Source organism: Muntiacus reevesi, chromosome 11, assembly GCF_963930625.1.
Source record: "Muntiacus reevesi chromosome 11, mMunRee1.1, whole genome shotgun sequence".
Classification (NCBI taxonomy): Eukaryota; Metazoa; Chordata; class Mammalia; order Artiodactyla; family Cervidae; genus Muntiacus; species Muntiacus reevesi.
The window spans coordinates 43,352,321-43,377,077 of record NC_089259.1 but is presented as its reverse complement, the minus strand read 5'-3'; the positions used below and the strand labels follow the sequence as shown (position 1 = coordinate 43,377,077).

Genomic DNA, 24,757 nt, shown 5'->3' with positions numbered 1-24,757 from the left:
ACAATTTATTTATATGTGATTAATTAAAATGTTTATATTTTCTTTTTTTTTCATTTGTTTTTATTAGTTGGAGGCCAATTACTTCACAACATTGCAGTGGGTTTTGTCATACATTGACATGAATCAGCCATGGAGTTACACATATTCCCCATCCCGATCCCCCCTCCCACCTCCCTCTCCACCCGACTCCTCTGGGTCCTCCCAGTGCACCAGGCCCGAGCACTTGACTCATGCATCCCACCTGGGCTGGTGATCTGTTTCACCATAGATAATATACATGCTGTTCTCTTCAAACATCCCATCCTCGCCTTCTCCCACAGAGTCCAAAATTCTGTTCTGTACTTCTGTGTCTCCTTTTCTGTTTTGCATATAGGGTTATCATTACCATCTTTCTAAATTCCATATATATGTGTTAGTATGCTGTAATGTTCTTTATCTTTCTGGCTTACTTCACTCTGTATAATGGGCTCCAGTTTCATCCATCTCCTACCTCTTCCCACCCCTTTAGGTTGAAAAAACAGAAATACAGACCAATGGAACAAGATAGAAAGCCGAGAGATAAGCCCACATACCTATGAGTACCTTATCTTTGACAAAGGAGGCAAGAATATACAATGGAGAAAAGACAGCCTCTTCAATAAATGGTGCTGGGAAACCTGGACAGCTACATGTCAAAGAATGAAATTAGAACACTTCCTGACACCATACGCAAAAATAAAATCAAAATAAATTGAAGACTTAAATGTTAGACGAGGAACTATAAAGCTCTTGGAAGTAAACATAGGCAATACACTCTTTGACATATATCACAGCAAGATCCTCTTTAACCCACCGCCCAGAGTAATGGAAATAAAATAAATAACTAAACAAACGGGACTTAAAAGCTTTTGCAGAGTAGAGGAAATAGTTTATTATTTTAGTTAAGAACAGCATTTAAGAAGGCATATCTGCCCAGGTATTAGAGCAAGTACATGTAAATGAGAGCATCTGTGACTTTTGACAATGATCCTAACATTGTGCATGATGTGAGGGAAGGTACATGATAGACCATAGAAATGGTGCCATATTTTAATATTGAAAGAGATAATTGAAATTATTTAAGACAGATTTTTGTGATTACAAGGGAAAAACAACACAATATTTTTTTTACATTACAGAGTATTTTTGCAATTAGATAGTTATTTGTTTTTAAATAATTAAAGACCTTCCGAGAAGATAATTATTTTTAGTAGGTAGAGTTCTTTTTACATTGAAAATGTTTAAAATATAATGGCTTTATTATAAATAAAGATAACTTGGATAGATATTATCTTTATAAGTTCATGATTTTTAAAAATCCGGTCTCTTTTTAAAATTTTTAAAATATTTTGTATTGAAATATAATCGGTATACAATGTTGTGCCCATCTCCGCTGCACAGCAAAATGGTTCTATTTCTTTAAAAACCTTAGAAGAGATGGCAATTTCATCATTCATCATTTATATTTTAACAAATCATGTATCTTTTTAATATTGATGGTAGAAAAATTGTTGGAGAAAATAAAAATAATGAATATGATGGATTTATCCAAGTATTAACCTTTGTGAGCTTTTAAAAAATTAACATAAAGCTTGTATTTAGCACTTAATTCTGACAACTGAATCGCTGGTTCATTAGGTACATTAAATCATTAAGCTGGTTGTATTCTTTCATATTTTTCATTGGTCACTTTATGATTATAATAATTACACTGCATAATTTTTGAAATAGAGAATGAATAAAGATGTTTAAATTGTACTTTATATTAACCTAGGAGTGTTGATATTGTCAGAAAGTCAGTCCTCATTTCAAAACACAGTTTTTATTTTCCTTCTTCTAATTCACTAATCTAAAAAAATAGTATACATTTATTTTTGGATAAAGATGAGTGCTTTTATTTAATTCCTGAATGTGAATTAAAATTAGAAATAAAATTGTCCATATCACTACTCATCTGTTTTTTTTTTCATTGCCAGCAGCTGAAATTATAGTGGTCATTTTGACCTTAAAAATGTCCTACCATGTCTGCCCATGAAAAACTGATGAAAAGTTCTTTGAGTAGTATGTCTTCACTACATATAATAGAAACTATGGAAAGAATGATTTGATTTTGTATAGATAGTAGCTTTCAACACACCTGCCATTGGCATGTAATCTACCACTGTGATATATCATTTCAATGGTCCTTCAAATGTGCTGAGTCCTTTGTGATATGTACTCCCTTGATTTAAAGTTGCTTCTCTCCATAATGTACTTAAGGGAGACCTTGTAAATACTGAACATTACAATTATTTGTTACACAATAAGTTGGACTAATGCCATCTTTTCAAACTATGCTTAGTGGTATCTATTTTGTATATTGTTTCTGTTCATGCTATCTACTTAAATCATAGTTAGGATTGTTAAATCTTTATATCCAATCATAATATCCTATGTTTACTCACTCCGTACTAACTGAGGACCCAACATCTGTCAGGCATTAATGTTGACTGTTGTGTTAAAAAGAATATTATAGCTTACAAGTAAGTGGGGAGAGTTGAAATTATAAAAATGTATTGATACCCTTTTATATTAGTAATCTATTGTATGCATCTTATACCAAATTATGCTTATTACTGCTCAGCTTTCTAGACTTTATTTTCTAAATCATACAGTTTGACTTGTTTGGGACATCCTCTGTGGTTTTCAGTAGAAATACAATTTTAGTGCAAATAACTTTTATGTTTTCTATATCCTCTTCAAGAAACATGGCTTAATCTCCCATTTTTCAAATCAATGACATCCAAATCTTCCTTACTGAGCATCTGCTGACTATCCAAATTTCAGTGCCATATTTTCAGTGCTTGTTGTCAACCTCATTTGAGTGCTTCTGAAATACCTCAGAGTTTAGAATAGGAAGGATTTTTATCCATAATGAAATCAGATCTTCCTTATAAAGGTGATTAAAACCTTGTATTATGAGCTCAGAATTCTAAGATCTAAATCCCAGGGCAAATTAAGTCAACTTTAATAATACTAGTGTGGATCTATCTCAGATGTTCTAAAGATTTATTGAGATAGTGCATGTAAAAGCTGAATATAATGCCTGACACATTGAAAGCAGGTGATACATATTTGGTATAATCATCATCATCATTGACTTATTAATAATACCACCATGTACCTAATTGTTAACTAGATACTGAAGTTATCTTTCATATTCCACTCTCTTCATCTCTATTTGTATCCAAATGATACCACATTGTAAGTGTATTTCCAAAAATATCAGACATATTTCCTATTCTTCATCATCTCTTTTATTCCAGTCAAAGTATAAAAGTATGTGCATATATGCTGTATCTATGTATCTCTCTTTTCTGCTATAAACTGGTCAAGAACAAAGATCATAGTGTATTATTTTTGAAATCCACATTGAAGTTTACCACATGTGAATATAAAAATTGGTCTGGGTTTGCAACTCTCAACTCAAGAACTGACAGAGCTAGTCCTACTTTATTAAATGCTGAGGATACAATGACTAGCAAAAGAGACATAAGCCTGATCATGTGGCACTTGCGTTAAGAGAAGAAGTGTTGGCTTTTTTTTCTTTAATAGCAATGGGAAACAATGGAAGTCCTCTACATAGGGGAGTGACAATGTAAGATTTGTAATTAAAAGTAATGATGGTCCCTGAATCTAATTACAGCAGCAGATAGAGAAATAGAGTAGAGATAAATTACACAGATGAAATAAACAGGACATGAAAAGAAATTGGACATCAGTAGTATCCAGTGAAAGAGGGGGAGACAAAGATGATTCCTAGGTTTCTGGCTTATACAACTAGTTGGTCATGTCATTCTTTGAGGTTAACTAGGTTTGAGGAGAAGATAATTTAACTTAGATCCATGCATATGAGAAATATCAAAATTCCTATGAGTCTGCTATCCTACCTGTAAGGGTTTATGATTTGTGGAAAATTCAGTAGCATTTTTGGCTCAAGTAAGAAGATTCTTCAGTTTCAACATGTGTCACCAGAGGTGGGATAGGGAGGATAGAAAGAAGGTAATTGGATGAAGGCAATCAAAAGGCACAAAGTTCCAATTATAAGATAAATACAAGGAATGTAATGTAAATATGATAAATATAAGTAACACTGGTATTATATATGGAAGCTGTTAGGAGAATAAGTCATGTAAGACCTTTCATCATAGGAATCTTTTTATTTCTATTTCTTTAATTTTGTAAAGGTATGAGATGATGGATGTCCACTAAATTTATCATGATAATCATTTTATGACATTTATGATAATCATTTTATGAAATATGAGATTTTATGACATATGTCAAGTCATTATGATTATACATGTTAAAATTTTACAGTGCTGTATGTCAATTATATCCCAACAAAACAGAAGAAAATAAAATAAAATAGAAAATATTATATGAAAGACTAAGAGCTAATACTGATTTCAGTTTACCATGAGCAACACTTACACACGAACATAAAATTGTTAATATTATATACCATGGCCTTGAGTACTCTACTAACAGTATAGAAAGTAGATTAACTTGAAATTTTATTTTATATAATTGTAAATCTATAGGAAAGTTACAATATCTTTAGAGAGGAAAATTTCTAGTTCATTTGTTTGCCTAATGGAAAACCAATTTGATGAGTTAAAATGGGAAAAGGTAGCAATTCACTGACATTGACAATGAGAAAGGTTAAAAGATACAGTTAAATTAGTATGGATACATTATACCAAATTGCTTTACATTATACCAAATGCATTATTTTTAGACTGGAAAGCCTAAATATGTTCCTAATAATGTTATTTCTACACCATCTATTATAGGATTATAGTTTAACTATGGAAATTAGCCAATCTGTTATAGTATTTTAATTTCCACTAAATAGAAACATTTGACTCTTGCTTACAGTCATCCACATCAGCAAGACACCCAAATATTTAGTCAATACAATTAATCTGGATACTATTTCTTTCCGCATACTGAGTTCTATGTAACTATTTACCAGTCTGAGTCTGTATTTGTTTCTTTTGTTTGTTTTGCAGGATCTATTTTACCTGGTTAACACTTAGAACATGGTGCTAATGAGTCCAAAGAAAACAAGATCAAAAAGCAAAATGTTTTCTGATATAATTATCTGTCTTCTCCACATTAAGTATTTAAACTTTTATCTTTATAGTAATAGTGCTCTTTCTCTTAAATTGCATCAAAACTTTCTGAAATGGTGTAAAATAAGGGAAAACCCATAAAGTACTGTATTCTTTATATAATGACACATTCTAGTAACTTTCATGAGTCCAAAATTGAGGTTATTTAAAATGAAAACTATTGTCTATTTTAAGTTAACTAATGCTGTTTCAGTTTTCCATGATTCCTCAAAGATTCTCAGTGTAATTATTTTTTAATAATATCTGCCTGTTCTTTAAGACTTCATTTAGGTATCCCATCTGACATTAATGACTTGAACTTCAGCTTTGGTTTTACAATTTGTTTCTTATTATTGCAAGGTGAACAGTCATTAGCCATGGTAAATGATATTCAAGAAAAATGAAAAAAATTAAATAAACAGTTCTGATTTCCAGTTTTCTGTGTGCTACTTTGTGCAGAACTTTAATGTTTGCTGCTTTTGACAGCATTGTGGATTATGCAAGGTGAAAAGAATCTCAACTAGATGAAGTGTAGCTAATAGCAGAGTTCTGATGAGTCTAAGAACACTGGTAGCAACTGATAGCACCAGTATTATATTATCACCATTGCATATAAAATAAAATGTTTCAAAACAGCTCTGCATTCAAAATAAAGTAAAAGGTAAAATAGAAAACTACTTGTATGGCAAGAGTTTTAAACTTCTACCTCACGAATATGTAACACTCAGAGTTAGGCTTACTTAATGACAGATAACTGAAGAAAATCTCTAGTTATTTCTGGAAAAGAACATATTTTCCTAAATGACTCATATTTATTGACAGTGGGATAGTTAGAATTCATAAAAATATTATTCTTTCTCTCTAAGAAAAAAAATTGCATTTCCAAATCAAAAGAGCTACATGTGCAAATATAAATTTTAGGCTCTGGAAATGGCCTACTCCGTGGGCATTATTGTGCAATACCAATTAGGAGGTGTTTGTGCTGTTTTCCTTGCTAAACCACTATACTTAAATGGGAACATTTAAAATTGTGCCCCAATTAATTGTATCCTTTACAGATTGCCTCTTCCTCATTTTAAGATAAAGCAATTTGATTAAATTGAACCAAAAACCAGATGATTTAAGTGTTTCTATGTTTCTATTTTCTAAAGTATATCACTTAGCTCAAATCACTATCCAGAAAAACGATTTAAAATATTACATTACAATAATTCCTGACATAACTGTGTCTCCTATTTATGCAAAATAGTTGTATGCTGACAGGTCATATCACACTTTTTATTACAGTGAAGTTTATCCTCTAAAAGATAACTTGTTTATTCTCACCTACTTCTGAAGTAACAGCTAAACATCTGTAGCAACTGAGACTAGTATTTACTTTTCCTTGGTAGCCTTGATTCTATTGTTAAGATGGCGTTGACATCCTTCTAAGTGGTCTCCAATGGTACCGAGTAAATGCCTGCTCCAGCCATCATTTTCATTGTAAACGAATCTTGACAAAGTCAGGTTCCCGTCACAGTCTATCAGCATCACTCAGTAAGCTGTGGTGTGACCGTTGGTCCCTTTGAGACTTGCCTCCTTTATCACGGTCAGCCCGTGGGAAAATCTGAACAAAAAGTTACATGTCAACTAGGTATGAAAGAAAATAACATTTAAATATACTTTTACTCTTAATGCATGATAGTTTCAAAGACATTTCTTTTTTACAGATCACTTTAAGTTTGTGTTTGATTATTTTACATGTGCTCATGTGCATTTAAAAATATGGTGACCTTCTCTTTTGGAATCTATTTCTTATTAGATATGTTTAGGATTCATAATAAATATAATTATTTGGGGTAGGATTTTATTTGCTATCCCTGATATATATATCCAAAGTTTTCTTTTTTTTTTTAACTTAAAGAGAAACAGTAATAACATCCTTCTCCAAAATATTTTTTCTTTCCTATCTAAAAGTTGTGTTCTAAAAAATGATCTTTATTTCATTAATGATTATCCCCACATTTAATCATTCTTTATTTTTTACTAATGTAATCTTTTTTCTTTGAATTTCTGTCTTAGTAATTTAAATTTTCAGTTGATTTATGAAGTAACATTTAAAAAATTGAGCATTCATATTTCGTTCCTTTTATTTCAGTTTTTTTTTAATGAAACAGTTACTAAAATTCTACTTAGAATACAGTCAAGTTTCTGGTTAGTTCTATTGAATAATCTAAATAACTTGGATTTGAAATAGGAATTTTCCTATGGTTACAGGAGACAAAATTTAAAATATACCTCAATTTTAAAAAAGTAAAAATCAATCAGTACTTATTAATAGCAGCTGAACCGAAGTTGCTACCTTAATGATCACTCCAGACACCACAGATTTCCTCCTCTTCCATTTATAGGAGAGGATGACCACCATGGGAGAGGGAGTTTGAAAAAAAAACAACTGGTAGTGAAAAGACAAAACCTAATGGAGGCCACGTGACTTAGTGATTCCTTTTTGCGGGTCCTTTCTCACCACCAAGTGCTGGGAGAGGAGAGAGTATATTACTCAAGGATTACAGATACCTCCACCTCATTTCATAGCTGAATGTCTGCTGCGACTGAACTGTTTTCTGTACATCTTTGAGCAAGGGGAGAGAGGATTGAGGAGGTGGCAGAATAGAGAGAGTTGACATCTTTAGAACTGAAGGATACACATCAGGGGAAGGACCTTTGTATCAAAAGACCATGGAAATAGAAAGCCCAGAGATAAATCCATGCACCTATGGACATCTTATTTTTTTACAAAGGAGGCAAGAATATACAGTGGAGAAAAGACAAGCTATTAAACAAGTGGTGCTGGGAAAACTGGTCAACCACTTGTGAAGGAATGAAACTAGAACACTTTCTAACACCACACACAAAAATAAACTCAAAATGGATTAAAGATCTAAATGCAAGACCAGAAACCATAAAACTCCTACAGGAAAACACAGGCAAAACAATCTCTGACATAAATCACAGCAGGATCCTCTATGACCCACCTCCCAGAGTAATGGAAATAAAACCAAAAATAAGCAAATGGGACCTAATTAAACTTAAAAGCTTTTGCACAATGAAGGAAACTATAAGTAAGGTGAAAAGACAGTCTTCAGAATGGGAGAAAATAACAGCAAATAAAGCAACTGAGAAAGAATTAATCTCAAAAATATACAAGCAGCTCATGCAACTCAATTCCAGAAAAATAAACGACCCAATCAAAAAATGGGCCAAAGAACTAAACAGACATTTCTCCAAAGAAGACATACAGATGGCTAACAAACAAGGTGCTTAACATCACTCATTATCAGAGAAATGCAAATCAAAACCACAATGAGGTTCTACCTCACACCGGTCAGAATGGCTGCTATCAAAAAGTCTACAAGCAATAAATGCTGGAGAGGGTGTGGAGAAAAAAGAAGCCTCTTACACGGTTGGTTGGAATGCAAACTAGTACAGCCACTATGGAGAACAGTGTGGAGATTCTTTAAAAACCTGGAAACAGAACTCCCCTACGACCCAGAAATCCCACTGCTGGGCACACACACCGAGGAAACCAGAATTGAAAGAGATACGTGTACATCAATGTTCATCTCAGCACTGTTTACAATAGCCAGAACATGGAAGCAACCTAGATGTCCATCAGCAGATGAATGGATAAGAAAGCTGTGGTACATATTCACAATGGAATATTACTCAGCTATTATAAAGAATGTATTTGAATCAATTCTAATGAGGTAGATGAAACTAGATCCTATTATACATGGTGAAGTAAGTCAGAAGGAAAAACACCAATACAGTATATTAATGCATACATATAGAATTTAGAAAGGTGGTAACAGTGATCCTATATGCGAGGCAGCAAAAGAGACACAGATGTAAAGAACAGACTTTTGGACTCTGTGGGAGAAGGCGTGGGTGGGGTGATTTGAGAGAATAGCATTGAAACATGTATATTACCATACAAAAAATAGACAGCCAGTCCAAGTTTGATGCATGAGACAGGGTGCTCAGGTCTGGTGAACTGGGATGACCCTGAGGGATGGGATGGGAAAGGAGTTGGGAAGGGGGGTCTGGATGGGGAACACATGTACACCTATGGCTGATTCATGTCAAAGTATGGCAAAAACCACTATAGTAGTGTAAAATAATTAGCCTCCAATTAAAATAAATAAATAAATTTTTAAAAGACCATGACATTTAGGGAGCTTGCTGCTGCTGCTAAGTCGCTTCAGTCGTGTCCAACTCTGGGCAACCCCATAGACAGCAGCGCACCAGGCTCCCCCGTCCCTGGGATTCTCCAGGCAAGAACACTGGAGTGGGCTGCCATTTCCTTCCCCAATGCATGAAAGTGAAAAGTGAAAGTGAAGTAATCTCAGTCCTGTCCGATTCTTCGCGACCCCATGGACTGCAGCCTACCAGGCTCCTCTGTCCATGGGATTTTCCAGGCAAGAGTACTGGAGTGGGTTGCCATTGTCTTCTTCTTAGGGAGCTTGGAAGAGCACAAAGTTGAAGGAAATTTCTATTGTCAAGGACCTATGCAATTAAGAGGTCTTGCTAGATGACCCCAACAAGTGATCAAACATTACATACCAGGGGATACACCGGATATAGACACCTGCCATGTGGGAGATGTCAGTGACCAATAAGCACAGTCATAGGAATGACAGTGTGAGCGGAACTTGAGCAGGGGCCAGTTGGATGGGAGAAGACACCTCCCTTTTCTTACCAGGAGAAGGGAGAAGAATGGATGACAAGCTGTCCAAGCCCCTCTGATTTCCAACTACCTAGGTTCCAGGGCTAGCAGGTGGTGACAGACAGGAGGATGCAGAGAGTAGTATAAAATAGAATGGATTTTTGTATGCTCAAAATCTGCTCAAGGTTATTAAGGAGTAGAAGAGGGGGTCTTGACAGAGCATATTTGAAGGCCATAATTGGAGTGAAAAGTTTATATTTGCTATCTATCAGTTCTGTTTGATAATCTGGTTATCTTTAGAGTAGAGATAGCTTCAAATTTATGGGTTTCTTCCCAAAGTAGTCTATTTCTCTGTTTATCAGATCCATCATAAAATATATATCATATAATATCTTAAAAATATAAAATGGAAGCATAGAAAAAAAAAAGCATCTGAGTTACAAAAAGACTAAGATAGTCCATCCAACTATTTATGTTTTCAGAAAATATAACTATGTTTTAAAGTTGGGGTAGAGATGTAAGCAGGGAATCTCCCATAGGTATTCCTTATGAACTTGAAATTTCAGTAACACTGAACTGCAAAATCAGGGTTCCCACGTGGCTCAGTAGTAAAGAATCTGCTTGTCAATGCAAGAGTTACAGGTTCATTTCCTGGGTAGGGAAGATCTCCTGGAGAAGATGTAATGGCAACACACTCCAATATTCTTGCCTGAAGGGTTTCCATGGACAGAGGAGTCTGGTGAGGCTACAGTCCATGGAGTCACAAAAAGGATACAACTTAGCAACTAAACAGCAATAAAACCTTAAAATCATCTTATTTATCCATGAGAAATACACAGCTTTTACAGGAAAGGAAAGCTAAACACACACAATCACTTTCTGTATATAAGTTCCATATGTTTGCATATATGTAATAATAGATATATTCTTGCTATCAATATAATTAAGCAGAGTAAATAAATTGCTTCAGATTATATAAATACATAATAAGTAGCTTTTAGCTAGAGACAAAATTGGTAATCAGGTGTTAATTTCAATTTTTCCTCTTGCATTCATATGCCCACCTAATCTGGTTGCCGTAAAATAGTACATTTGCTAGTTCTTTATCCACCAAACCACACACATTAGGAGCTGGCCTGGCTGATGCTTGCAGTTACACTATTTAATTTCATCATATAATAGCTGCCTATGTGTTCTGCTGTCAGTCAGAGCACAGATTTATTTCCACTTGTGTAAGCAGGTGTCTAGCCTGAGGTTCTCCCACTGCTTCTCCACAATCTCTGTTTAGGATTAGGTATGGGAGATTGTCTCTCCCTTCCCCACCCCCCCAACACATTAAAATATCCATATGAGGTCTAAATAATCAAACAAGATGTGCTGAGCCTTTTCACAAGCTCATGACCATTTTCCTTGGTTTGGAATGATTTTATACATTTATCAAATGTCTGAGTTTCTGCACACTTGCCTCCACTCCATATTATAGTATATATTCTTTGAGGATACTAGGACTAGATCAAGGTTTATTTGTACCTTGTAAAATAGTAAAATAGTGTAAAATAGTACCTTGTAAAATAGTGTAAAATCAAAGAAATGGTGGGATTCCACTAGAATGAAAGAGGAGAGATCAGTTCTTTTCTGTGTCTCTCCAACTCCCCTTACCACATGTTGGGCTTCCATTGTGGCTCAGCTGGTAAAGAATCCACCCATGATGTGGGAGACCTGGGTTCGATTCCTGGGTTGGGAAGATCCACTGGAGAAGGGAACGGCTACCCCCTCCAGTATTCTGGCCTGGAGAGTTCCATGGACTGTATAGTCCAGGGGGTCGGAAAGAGGCAGACTCGATTGAGCGACTTTCACCTTCACCACGTTGGGACTTTTCTTTTATAGGAAATCTGCTGTCTCCTGTAAGTTTTTATTCAGACTTAATAATAAACTTTAATCTCAAAGGTATATATGCATATGCATGATTGTGTGTAGGCTCATATGTAGATACTGGCTTATATCATTAAATATATTGATTTAAAGCAAAGCAGTTGAAAATTATACCTTTAATAACTATGGGCACGTCTTGTTCTGAAATGGCCTATTTTCAATTCTTATTTATTCATGCTAATAGAGGAGCAGGATGTTATAAATTATGCAAAAATCACTTACAGCTGACTTGGTTATATATTGTATATTTTTCATCAGACTTAGTTTCTTAATTGTTTGCTCTATTTATTACCCAAATGAGTTAACATCATGAGTATTTAACAAATGATGATTGGCGGAGATGGCTAGGAGCATTTTATGTAGTGAGAAAATCGAATCTATGGAATATTCTCATATGGACGATTGATAGTTACCCTTACACAAGGACTGATATCCCATGATCCAAAAGAGATGTGGAAATAGGTAGCATTTTGTCTATAATCTCTTATCAGGATGATTTAATCAGAATTTTAACTTTATGTTTTATACCTTGATAATGTGAAAAAATAGAATTATAAGTGCTTCTCTACTGATTTGAGAGGGAAACTGAAGTATCTTTAGAAAATGTCTTTTTCCCACATATTAACTAGTAATTAAGATGTAAATAAAAGAATTTGGCTCAACTGAACAGAGAAATAGGTAATAGGTATAAGCAGAACTCAAATTCAGTCCAAAATAATGAATGTGAAAAATTTTCCCACTTTCATTTATTAGTTAATTAACCTAAAAAATGCGATCTAATGTGAAAATGTAGTCCTTGGGTATTTTTTTTCTTTTTTGTCTTTGGATATTTTAAATGAAATAGAAAGAAAAAATAATATATATGAATTTCCAATGCAATTTTCATATTCAAATAACATTTATTCAAAAGGGTTATTTCTATATCCAAATAGTATTTATGCTTTAACTCTTATTTTAACTGACAACATAAAAAGAAAATAAGTAATGAAGGCTTTTGTACATACTTTGATATGGCAATATAAAGTGAAATGTTTCAGATGTTTTATCACTGAATATTTTATTGACGTAATATGTTCAAAATTTATATGCTTATAACTTCTCCATGTTTGACTAGGACCTTGTTATAAAGTATTGAAAAAGTCATGAGTAGAGAAATAAGTTGTATAAATTTGTGAAAATAGAGGTGAATTTTTATATCATAACATAGTAGCAAGTTGGAGAAATTTCTCTTATGTGAGTCACTTTTGTATGAAGCTATAAACCTCCTCTTTTTTCTTTTTTAAGCCAAAAACTGTCATGGTTTCTTGTAAAATAATATAGATAAGAAAGATATTCATTTTAATTGATTCTTTTCATTGTTTAATAAAATTGCTTTGTTTGATTGCTGAAGAGTTTGAATTGAGTTTTCATTACCCACTCCTGAACAATTTACTCTAAGATCCAGACAGTATTGAGCTAATGAGTTTGAATTTATATTGAACCTTAACTGTCTTCGTGAAGTAAATGGAAAAAATCATGGCAATAACTAAGTATTCTTCATTAAAAACTATGTCGTAGAGATTTTACAATGAGGCTTTAAATAGAGCTAAAGTGTTTAAATTGGAGTTTTACCAATTTTGCTGTTTCTAAGCATATTATATGAAAAGATGGTTTCTTTTCCTTTTTAAGAAATGGAAACTCATAAACCAACAGGGATATTACAGAAAATTTCTTTCAAATGGGTAGCTTGTACATTCAGTAGATTCAGTTAAGCAATAAATGTTAAAATAATTTAATCTGAGAACATGCCTACATTAAAATGATATATAAAAATCTTTCAAAAGAGTATCCTATTAAGTGTTTCAAGATTCTCTTGATCCAAAGCACTGTCACAATTTTAAAATGCATGCCCTCAAATGCACTGTTCTGACTTCGGCATTGGTATTGCCACAATTATAAACTTGTTTCTCTGTAATTGAAAACAGGAGATGTTGATACGTATACATTTAACTTATTGCTTTGATATTGTTATCTTTTGTAAAGTGATCTTTGGGTTCTCTGTATTCTATCTAATCAAGTTGGGCATTTAATAATTCCATGTTTAGCACTTGCCGAGGAATTAAGTTAGGAACCTTAACTCTGAAGGATGACTAGGAGTCCATTAAGCAAGGATAACTTCGCATTCTATAACTATCACTGTGATTCAGGCCCAAGAGGTAATGAATCCTCTAGGTATATAATAGAGTCCATTTTATATTAGGTTGGTTAGTCAAACAGTATTAAACCCCACAAATAGGCTGCCTATTGTAGAAATGTCATTTTTCAAAAACTACGTTCAAGAAGTAGAAAAGCAAAAGGAAAATATGGTTTAGGAGAAATTTATCTACTTGAGCTTATTTCCCAAGAAATCACTTAGCCATTTTCCAAATGTGATATGTTTTTTAAAACATCATTTAAAATTAGTCATTAGAAGATTTGGAATAATACTGTAGACAAATAATTTATATTCATTCCCCACAGGCAGCAGTGATGGTTCTTGGGATAAAGAAACACTGTACTCTTTCCCACCCCAGGGATCTCAGGCTTCTGTTACCCACCCCCGCATACCTGGAGTGCATAGCCTTCCAGTTAGTCATCCTCTCCACCATCTTCAGCAGAGCCACCTTCTGCCAAATGGTACGATGGCATTTTTTAGCACTAAAAATAATAGCTGTAAAGGAAAAAAAAGCAATGATCAGATAGTAAAATATAGGACGTAATTGAAATGTATATTACATTTAGATAGTCAATTATGATAAAGAAAACCATAGTATTTAAAACAAGAATTAGACTGATCAGAATAATGTAGCAAAAAATTAACTGTTTATATTAAAAACCAATGAAGAGTGGTGAGTGATAAAATATGGCACCAAACTGGTTAGTTTTTACTTTAATTTCCCTGAGTGATAAATGGGCATTGTTGCATACAAGAGGACAAATATTTTTCCTTTGTTATTATTAGAACATTTTTAAATGCTTCAATTTTCAATGATTATGTTCTTAACCATTTTAATTAGTGAGATATACTATGTTTCATCGTTCTATTTGAATAGAGAGATGATGATACATGTGTGTTTTTTACAGGACTGGAGCTCCCTTTTATGATGATGCCCCACCCTCTAATTCCTGTCAGCCTACCTCCAGCATCTGTCACCATGGCAATGAGCCAGATGAACCATCTCAGCACCATTGCAAATATGGCGGCAGCAGCACAAGTTCAGAGCCCCCCGTCCAGAGTCGAGACATCTGTTATTAAGGTAATTGTTTATTATACGACTGATTTGGCCAAAACCAAGACCATCTTAAGTCACCATCACTCAATCCACTTTTCTTATTCCACAAGCAGTTCTAACTTTAAAAAGCTAAGTAATATAGTAAATAGATTATAAGAAAAAGTCACTTATAGTAATTAGAACCATGGGTACAATATTTAAGAAGGTTAGGTTAACTTAAAGTTCTACAATATATCTACTAAGAGGGAGATGCACACAGAGTATTCAATGATATATTTCAAATTTTGTGTGTGTGCTTGTAAGTATGGTTGTGTTTGTGTTCGTGGGCATGTGTGCATATTTGTGTTTTGTTATGAGCCTCGAGATATGGAAATTAGTATCTGATTTGTTTTCAGAAGACCACAAGGGTTAAATTATGTTTCTGCCACTTAACTAACTCTGTCGTCTTGATTTAACTTGATCTTTCTGATTGTTTCTATACCTAAAAATGGATAATACAGTGTGGATATAAAAAACTAAATGAAGTAATAAAATTGGAAGTTTTTTGTAGATTAAAAAATAAATAGGAAGTGGAAAATAACATTATTGTTATCTAAACATCATGTATGTATATATGTACACAATTCTCTGACTCTGTTTATGTGTGTGGGAGGTATGTTTATACTTGTAAATATGTATCTGTATATACTTTTTCATTCATATTACTTTATAATGTATTTTTAAATCAAAGTACTTTAAATGCATTGACAGAATGGACTATTAATTTTTAAACTAAGTAAGTAAGGCACCTCATACTGCATTATCCATATTTAACATAATTATTATCCTGTTTTTCTGAATATAAAACATGTGAGTTTAGGGGAGTCTCTGGAGCATGTTTTACATAAATGACCTTGTTATAATTTTTATTCATTGCTTGTGGGAATGCAAAATTTAATGCCCATTTTAGTATACAGTTTGGTGGTTTCTAATGAAACTAAACATGCTCTTACCATACAATCATATGATTTTTACCCAAAGGAGTTGAACATTGATGTCTACACAAAAATTTGCACATGGACATTTATAGCAGTTGTTTTCGTAACTGCCAAAACTTGGAAGCAACCAAGATGCCCTTCAGTAGTTTACTAGATATTAAAAAAAAAAAGTGTATATCCATCTGCTATGACTTTGTTTTTTACCATTTGTGACAATATGGATGTCCCTTCAGGGTATTATACTTAGTGAAATGAAACAGACAGAGAAAGGCAAATAACTGCATTTTTTCACTTTTATTTAGTGTCTTAAAAAATAAAACAAATGAACAAACACAACAGAAATAGATTCACAGATAACAGAAAACAAACTAGTGGTTACCTGAGGGAAGAGGTTTGGGCGAGGAGCAAATAGGTGAAAGGGGTTAGAGGTACCAAACTATTAGGTACAGATAAACATGCAACAAACATATGGTGTACAATGCAGAAAATATAGTCCATATTTTATAATAACTTTATATGGAGAGTAATATATAAAAATACCAAGTTGCTATGACATACACCTGAAAATAATACAATATTGTATGTCAACTATGTTTCCAAAAAATAAATTAACATTTACTAAATGGGTAAGCCATGGTTCCATAAGAGATCATATGAAAAAATGAAATAGAGAAGTTTATTAAGCATAGGATCTGGAGGAAGTATTGATACTTGGCATGCCTCCAGAGACCAGACAGGAAGGTTAAGATGGAGTACAGACAGATAGGGCAAGGCAGGACCTGAGGCAAATGCCTTATTAGGATCCATGGATGAGTTTGGGGTTTCCAAGCTAAGGTTGGATTGGTTGATTCAAACCAAAGAGTAGGATTTTGGTAAGCCTCCCAGGGATCTTATCTAGGAAGACTGTTGAACACAAGGGCTGTTGAGGAAATCATACCAGGAACAAATATTTGTTCATTACTCTGGTATGCACTAACATGAAGGGGCTAGTGTCAATATAAGGTCCCTGCAGTCCACTTGGTCAAAGAAAATGGATGCTGAGGCAGTCATACTAAGGAGTAGCTTAGCTGAATTCTCACTACCATACAAAGGAATATTATTAAGAGCTAAAAAGAAATGAGCTATCAAGCCATGAAAAGAAACTCAAGTGCATACTGCTAAGTTAAAAAAGCTAGTTTGTAAAGGTTTCGCACCATATGGTTTCAAGTGTAGGACACATTGGAAAAAGTCAAAACTATAGAGATCCTAAAAACAGCGGTTCACGAACGTCCAGGCCATAGACGGGAACCAGTACATGACCTGTTAGGAGCCTGACCACACAGCAGGAGGTGAGTGGTGGCAAGTTAACAAGGCTTCATCGGTATTTATAGCCACTCCCCATCACTCACGTTACTGCCTGACCTCAGGAATACAAACTGGGGGCTCCCTCCTATTCTCCATTATAGAGAGCTGTATATTTACTTCATTACATATCACAATGTAATAATAATAAACATAAAGTACAGAATGAATGTAATGTGCTTGAGTCATCCCCAGACTATCCCCAACCCCATCTCTGGAAAAATTGTCTTCCACAGAACTGGTCCCTGGTGCTAAAATGTTGAAGATCACTGCTAAAATCATCAGTGGTGGCTAGTGGGTGGGAGCAGGGGATGAATAGAGAATGGGGAGTTTTTACGACTATGGACATACCCTGTATGATACAGTGATGGTTTTAAGGTACTATGCATTTTATAAAGGTCTTGTTATTACTTACGTAAAAAGTTGAGTAATATGCAAATAGGATTTTTTTTACATAATAGTGGCTCTGTAAACAAAGAGGAATGGAATCCCCGTCTCCTGCATTGGTAGGTGAGTTCTTTACCACTAGCGCCACCTAGGAAGCTCCAAACAAAGATGGGCTTATGTTCCTTATATAATTTTCAGAAGTATCCTTACCAGAGAAAAATAACAAATATCAAAGGAGACCTAGATGAACTAATAAAGCATCCTTTCTTGAGAGAATGTCAGTGAATGCTGCATTGTTATTAGTCAAAGAACTGAAAAGAGAACTTTTTCAAATCCTGAGTGACTTTTAGCTACTAGATAATTTGCTAATTTGTTAATCACAGTATCAATTCAACTTACAATCATTTCTGGTAATAGTTATTACTGAGAACTTAGCATTCTTATTGCCTCACTCATTTGAAGCAGTGTTTAGAAAACTCTCATTATACATATTAATTAAAATTATTTTAGAGGAAATTTTTATTTTCCCCAAAGAAAATGTTTAACTCTTATGTCACATCAAATAGTGTGGGGCCAAGTGGATAATTAGAATATAGCCTACAGTTTGGTTGCCTGAAAAGATTCTAAATATAAAGGCTAATTAAAAGTGAAATGTTAAATACCAAAAAAGATTTACCTGTATTGGAAAAAAAATGATAAAATAAGAAAAAATAGGTATCATCCCTATATGGGAATGTGCTAGCTATATTTTTTGATAGTAATGATAAGAATTAAACTTAAAATTCAACCTAAATGAAAACAGCAATAAGAATTTATTGAACAGAAGAGAAGCAAAAACACAGCTCTTAGTGTTACATATATATATATTTTTTAAATTGTTATCCTTTACTACTAATTACAAGAACCACAATGATTTTCTCATAAATTTATTTTTGAAAATGTAGGTACTAGTTCAAGCACTAGAATAGGGTCTATAAGCTGCTGAACTTGAGTAAATCTACCCTGCTGCCAATTTTTGTAATGGACTATGAGTTAGGAATGACTTTACATTTTTAAATGGTTGGAAAAACTCATAGGAAGAAAACTCTTTAATAACACATGATTATCATATGGAATTCAGATTTTGGTATCCATAAATAAACTTTTTGGAACATAGACACACACCAATTTACATAATGTCCATGATTACTTTCACATATGGAGGCAGAGTTATAAAAAATATTTACCAGTCTGCTCTTTAAAGAAAAAAATGGCCAATCCTTGAATTTTTATTAACTTAAACCCATGTGAATCTTAGGCTGTGGTTAACTGAAGCAGCACAAATTAAACTCCCAAACACTATAGAGCAATAAGACGTGGCATTGAAAGAAAAGAAGAAAAACATTGAGGAAAAGAAAATTACATAGGTGAGGACAGTTCCAATATGACATGGTTGTTTGCTTTAAATGCAACCCTCCAAGACAGAGTCTGCTAAAGTATTGAATTTAGATTTTCTCTGGTTGATTTTCTTGAACTACTGTAAATATTAGTGCAATAACTTTGAGGAGAAAGGAAAAGGACATATGATGTTTACACACTAGTAATTCCACATTAAATCCCTAATATCCAAATGTCTGTAAGATTATATCAAATTACTACAAGTTCTGTTTTAGTCTATTATGTACCAGATTGAAATCCATGTATGTTTATTGTTTAATATTCACAGAACATGAAGAGTAGAGGCTTTGAATGTTCAGTACAGTTCAGTCGCTCAGTCGTGTCCGACTCTTTGTGACGCGATGGACTGCAGCACACCAGACCTCCCTGTCCATCACCAAATCGTGGAGCTTACTCAGACTCATGCGCATTTAGTCAGTGATGCCATCCAACCATCTCATTCTCTGTCATCCCTTCTTCTCCTGCCTTCAGTCTTTCCCAGCATCAGGGTCTTTTCAAATGAGTCAGCTCTTCACAACATGTGGTCAAAGTATTGGAGTTTCGGCTTTAACATCAGTCCTTTCGATGAATATTGAGGACTGATTTCCTTTAGGATGGATGGGTTGGATCTCCTTGCACTCCAAGGGACTCTAAAGAGTCTTCTCCAACACAATGGTTCAAAAGCATCAATTCTTTGGTGCTCAACTTTCTTAATAGTCCAAATCTCACATCCATACATGACCACTGGAAAAACCATAGCCTTGACTAGACAGACTTTTGTTGGCAAAGTAATTTCTCTGCTTTTAAATATGCTGTCTAGGTTGCTCATAACTTTTCTTCCAAGGGGTAAACGTCTTTTAATTTCATGGCTGCAGTCGCCATCTGCAGTGATTTTGGAACCCAAAACTATAAAGTTGCCACTGTTTCCACTGTTTCCCCATCTATTTGCTATGAAGTGATGGGACCAGATGCCATGATCTTTGTTTTCTGAATGTTGAACTTTAAGCCAACTTTTTCACTCTTTCACTTTCATCAAGAGGCTTTTTAGTTCCTCTTCACTTTCTGCCATAAGGGTGGTATATCTGCATGTTTGAGGTTTTGATATTTCTCCCAGCAATCTTGATTCCAGCTTGTGCTTCCTCCAGCCCAGCGTTTCTCATGATGTACTCTACATATAAGTTAAATAAGCAGGGTGACAATATACAGCCTTGACGTACTCCTTTTCCTATTTGGAACCAGTCTGTTGTTCCATGTCCAGTTCTAACTGTTGCTTCCTGACCTGCATACAGGTTTCTCAAGAGGCAGGTCAGGTGGTCTGGTATTCCCATCTCTTTCAGAATTTTCCACAGTTTATTGTGATCCACACAATCAAAGGTTTTGGCACAGTCAATAAAGCAGAAGTAGATGTTTTTCTGGAACACTCTTGCTTTTTCGATGATCCAGCGGTGTTGGCAATTTGATCTCTGGTTCCTATGCCTTTTCTAATTCCAGCTTGGATATTTTGAAGTTCATGGTTCATATACTGTTGAACCCTGGCTTAGAGAATTTTGAGCATTACTTTACTAGCATGTGAGATGAGTGCAGTTGTGCAATAGTTTGAGCATTCTTTGGGATTTCCTTTCTTTGGGATTGGAATGAAACTGACCTTTTCCAGTTCGCGGCCACTGTTGAGTTTTCCAATTTTGCTGGCATTTTGAGTGCAACACTTTCACAGCATCATCTTTTAGGATTTGAAATAGCTCAACTGGTATTATATCATCTCCACTAGCCTTTTTTCGTAGTGATGATGCTTCCTAGGCCCACTTGACTTCACATTCCAGGGTGTCTGGCTCTAGGTGAGTGATCACACCATCAAATTATCTGGGTCATGAAGATCTTTTTTGTACAGTTTTTCTGTGTATTCTTGCCAATTCTTCTTAATATCTTCTGCTTCTGTTAGGCCCATACCATTTCTGTCCTTTATTTATTGAGCCCATCTTTGCATGAAATATTCCCTTGGTATCTCTAATTTTCTTGAAGAGATCTCTAATTTATTGAAGAGTTCTCTTGTCTTCAAATGTTAGATGTTTTGTAATCCAACTTCCCCCACAATGGAGAAATCATTCCTGCATGCTCTACCCATTTTTGTATATCTATTTTATAGAAGACCTATTCTGTTTTCAGCAAATTTAAGATTGATGAAATTGTTCATTGATTAAGTTAAAATTTTCATCTCAATAGCGTCTACTTATATGTTGTATTTTCTTAAGAAAAAACTGTCTACTAATTATTCTGTTTTCTAACTCGATGGACATGGGTTTGGGTGGACTCCGGGAGTTGGTGATGGACAGGGAGGCCTGGCGTGCTGTGGTTCATGGGGTCGCAAAGAGTTGGGCACGACTGAGCGACTGAACTGAACTGAACCGGATTATTTTTCTCTATTATATATAGTACTTATGGTATTTCCTTTTTCCAGACCAAATATTCTAATTTCTTCTGACAAATTTTCATCCAACCTCACGATTGGCTTTTTTTTTTTAAATCGGCCCCCACCACACCTCCACTTCCTGCCTAATGTTTAGTAGTGAACCCACAGAAAAGAGACCAAACTAACATAAAATTTAGCTTGGACAATACTTTATAAATTTAGTCATAGTTCATAACTTTTTGTTAGTTGAGTGTGTGACTCATTAAATTTCATGGATTTTGATATGAAATGCAACTAATTTAATTTTCTTTTGCTTGTATTAGGAATTTGAATTTATCCATAATAATTTTTTCTAGGCTATTGATTTAGGCTCTTTAGATGCTCTTTAATGTTAATATTCCAAACTATCATATTAGCTATTTATACCACCTTTGTATCATTTCCAAATTGTAAAAGGATGTATTACTTGTGTTACCTTAAATCACTGAGAAAAACAAACAGTATAAATCAAGAGATCAATTCCTCTTGTCATTAGAGAATTCCTAATAGGCTGAAATGCTCTACTCATTGATTCTCCTTGAGAATCATTCATCAAGTAACCCCCAATCCCCCTGAATGAATCAATATTTTTCTCACTTTTATTTAATACATTCACAATGGTATTGTAAGGATTTTTCTAAATGGTTCTTGCTGAAGTATAAAACAAATTTAAAGAAGAAAGGCAATGTATTTTAGTAGTTTAAAATATGAATTCTGGAGGAGGCCTCCTTGGTTTATATTCCAGCTCTGCCATCTCCTAGTCTTATGACCTTGCTAAAGTCACTTAACGTCCAGTCTTTTTTTACTCTTCTGTACAATGGGGATTATTGTATTGCTGCCTCATCAGGTTGTCATAATGAGTAAGTTGGTATTTAGAAAATCATTAGAAGCCTTTCTACAGTGACATTATCATCACCTTATTTCCAGTTTATTTTCTTCCAACGTATTCACAATCATCTGTTTAAAAATAAGTTCATAATTCTATATGGAACCTGTGACAAGATTTTGAAATACAGTTGCAATAATGTAATAAGACCTCTCTCTCTCTCTCACTCCCTTTTCCTTGTTTAGCTCTTCTCACATAACAAGAGTAGTGTATTTTGCTTTTGGGGGGTTGGTAGTTCAGTAGTATGCAAAGCAGACTTTTAAATGCATTTTTTATATCACTTTTCCTTAATGATAATATAGAATTGTTTTGAGACATTTGGCAACATTCAAATTATTCTACATTACTGAATAAACATCTTGTTGCCTCGTGTGCCGTATTACAGTATTTTTCTGAGAACATAAAATATGACTTAATTTTAGTTAATTTTCTCTACCAGTCTGCTGTATTGTATGTGCTGTGTGTGAGAGAGAGAACTTAGAGACGGTTTAGGATGTTCTCATTTAAAGAACTAAACACTGAAAATTTTTATATACAGTGTATAAATTTTCCATTCTGCAATATCTTTTCTAAACAGGTCCCTAAAATGCTATATCAGTAAATAATACTTTACTTGCATGAAGTTCAAAATGTTTAAAGATTATAAAAACTAGAACCAGAGTAACTGTATTCACAAAGTAGATTTATAAAACCTTACAGTAATGTCATTTACCTAATTTGCTTTTGCGTACAGAAAAATTTATTTTGGGGCAACCATAAATAACTCTAGATGTATGGATCACTTTTATACATCATTTTTACAAAAAAGAAAACTATTTTGTATAAATTTTACTTGGATTTTGAAAAGCAAAGCAGTTATATAGGTTCCCTTAATGTTTATTTGGGTATTGATATTAAATATGAAAAGAGTTGCTAACAAGGAATAGAAAATATTAAAACAAAACTACAACTAAGGATGCCATATATCAGTGTATTGAAATCCAAGACACATATTTATATCCATGAGTGCATAGTAATGCTAAAATATAAACTCACTGTTCACCATTAGAGAATTCTAGGGAACTGAATCTTTTAAAAGACAAAAAAAGGTTTAAATAAAGGATAAAGGGTTGGAATGAAGCATTTCCCTGCCTTCCTCATACAGACTGTCCGTTGGGATAACACAATAAGGCACAAGAGAAACTTTCTGTTCATATAAATCTTCTAGCAAATAAGTGATTATGGAATGATATATTTCAAATTTATCAAATTGCAAACCCTAATGAAGTGATGAATCTAGGCCATGATTATTAGTGTTGATTGTCATCATAAAATGCAACCAAGCAGACACTCTGCACTTCTGGTAGAAGCATACACCACCATCTATGAAGTACTCTTGCTCCCATATCAACTTGAATCAAGCATCCAGATGTACTTATACCAGAAATTCAGAGGATGGAGGAACAGAGTCGAATTAGACCCATCAAAGAATTGTGAGCAGTTCACAGAGGTGGTGACCTCTTAGAACATACACAGTGCCTTAACTAGATAAAAAGTTGGCTTTAAGCATTCGGCGTGAACAGAGAGATGCCAATTAATGGCGATGCTGGCTGACTCAGAACTTACCTTTTCATCCTTGCTATCTTCCTTCTATTCCACCTACTTGACTTCTCTTATAATTAAGATGATATTTATTATTACATAAGACTGAGGTATAACTTTTGAGTCAAGACTGCCTTTTGCTGCTCAAAGTGACGGTAGGAATTTGTTTTACCAAATAGGAATCTGGAAAGTTTCCAGACTGCCTGAATTCTTATAGATATGGGAAAAATATAGTTCCCTATAAACACTGAAAAAGTTTGAAGAGACAGTAGGAGAATGAAGTTAAGTTGTTTATGATTACACTCAAGGGCCCGACCATTTTCCCATTTCCCAGGAGTATTTCCCGAATACTCAGAAGCAAAACTGAGTATTTCTTGAAAATCATCATCATAACAACGAAAAAGAGCTATGTAAATACCCTTTAAAGCCTCAGTTTAGAAGTCTGAGTTGGAATTTTGATGATGGCTGCCTGATCTTCTACTAGATGCATGTATATTAGAATTGTTTTTTATGTCTTCCAGAAGTATTTTTTAACATTTTCCTGAATGCAGAATCCCAATCCAATTATTTATCCTTTCTGTTCACTTTTTCGGAAGGAGAGAATTTGGATATCACAATCAGTGTAAATGATTCTGGATTTCACTAAGAGTATTTACTCACT

At 34.1% G+C, this 24,757-nt stretch overlaps 1 protein-coding gene across 2 annotated transcripts in view; it reads left to right on the top strand.

Moving 5' to 3' along the window:
• DACH1 (dachshund family transcription factor 1) overlaps positions 1-24,757 on the top strand; it is a 456,844-nt gene that overhangs the window by 295,807 nt on the left and 136,280 nt on the right. The window contains exons 4-5 of one of the 2 annotated variants that reach the window (XM_065902145.1): positions 14,311-14,466; positions 14,914-15,086. In XM_065902145.1, coding sequence (XP_065758217.1) covers positions 14,311-14,466; positions 14,914-15,086 — 329 coding nt within the window. The remainder of the gene's footprint in view (positions 1-14,310; positions 14,467-14,913; positions 15,087-24,757) is intronic. The other variant, XM_065902144.1, reaches the window with a different exon arrangement.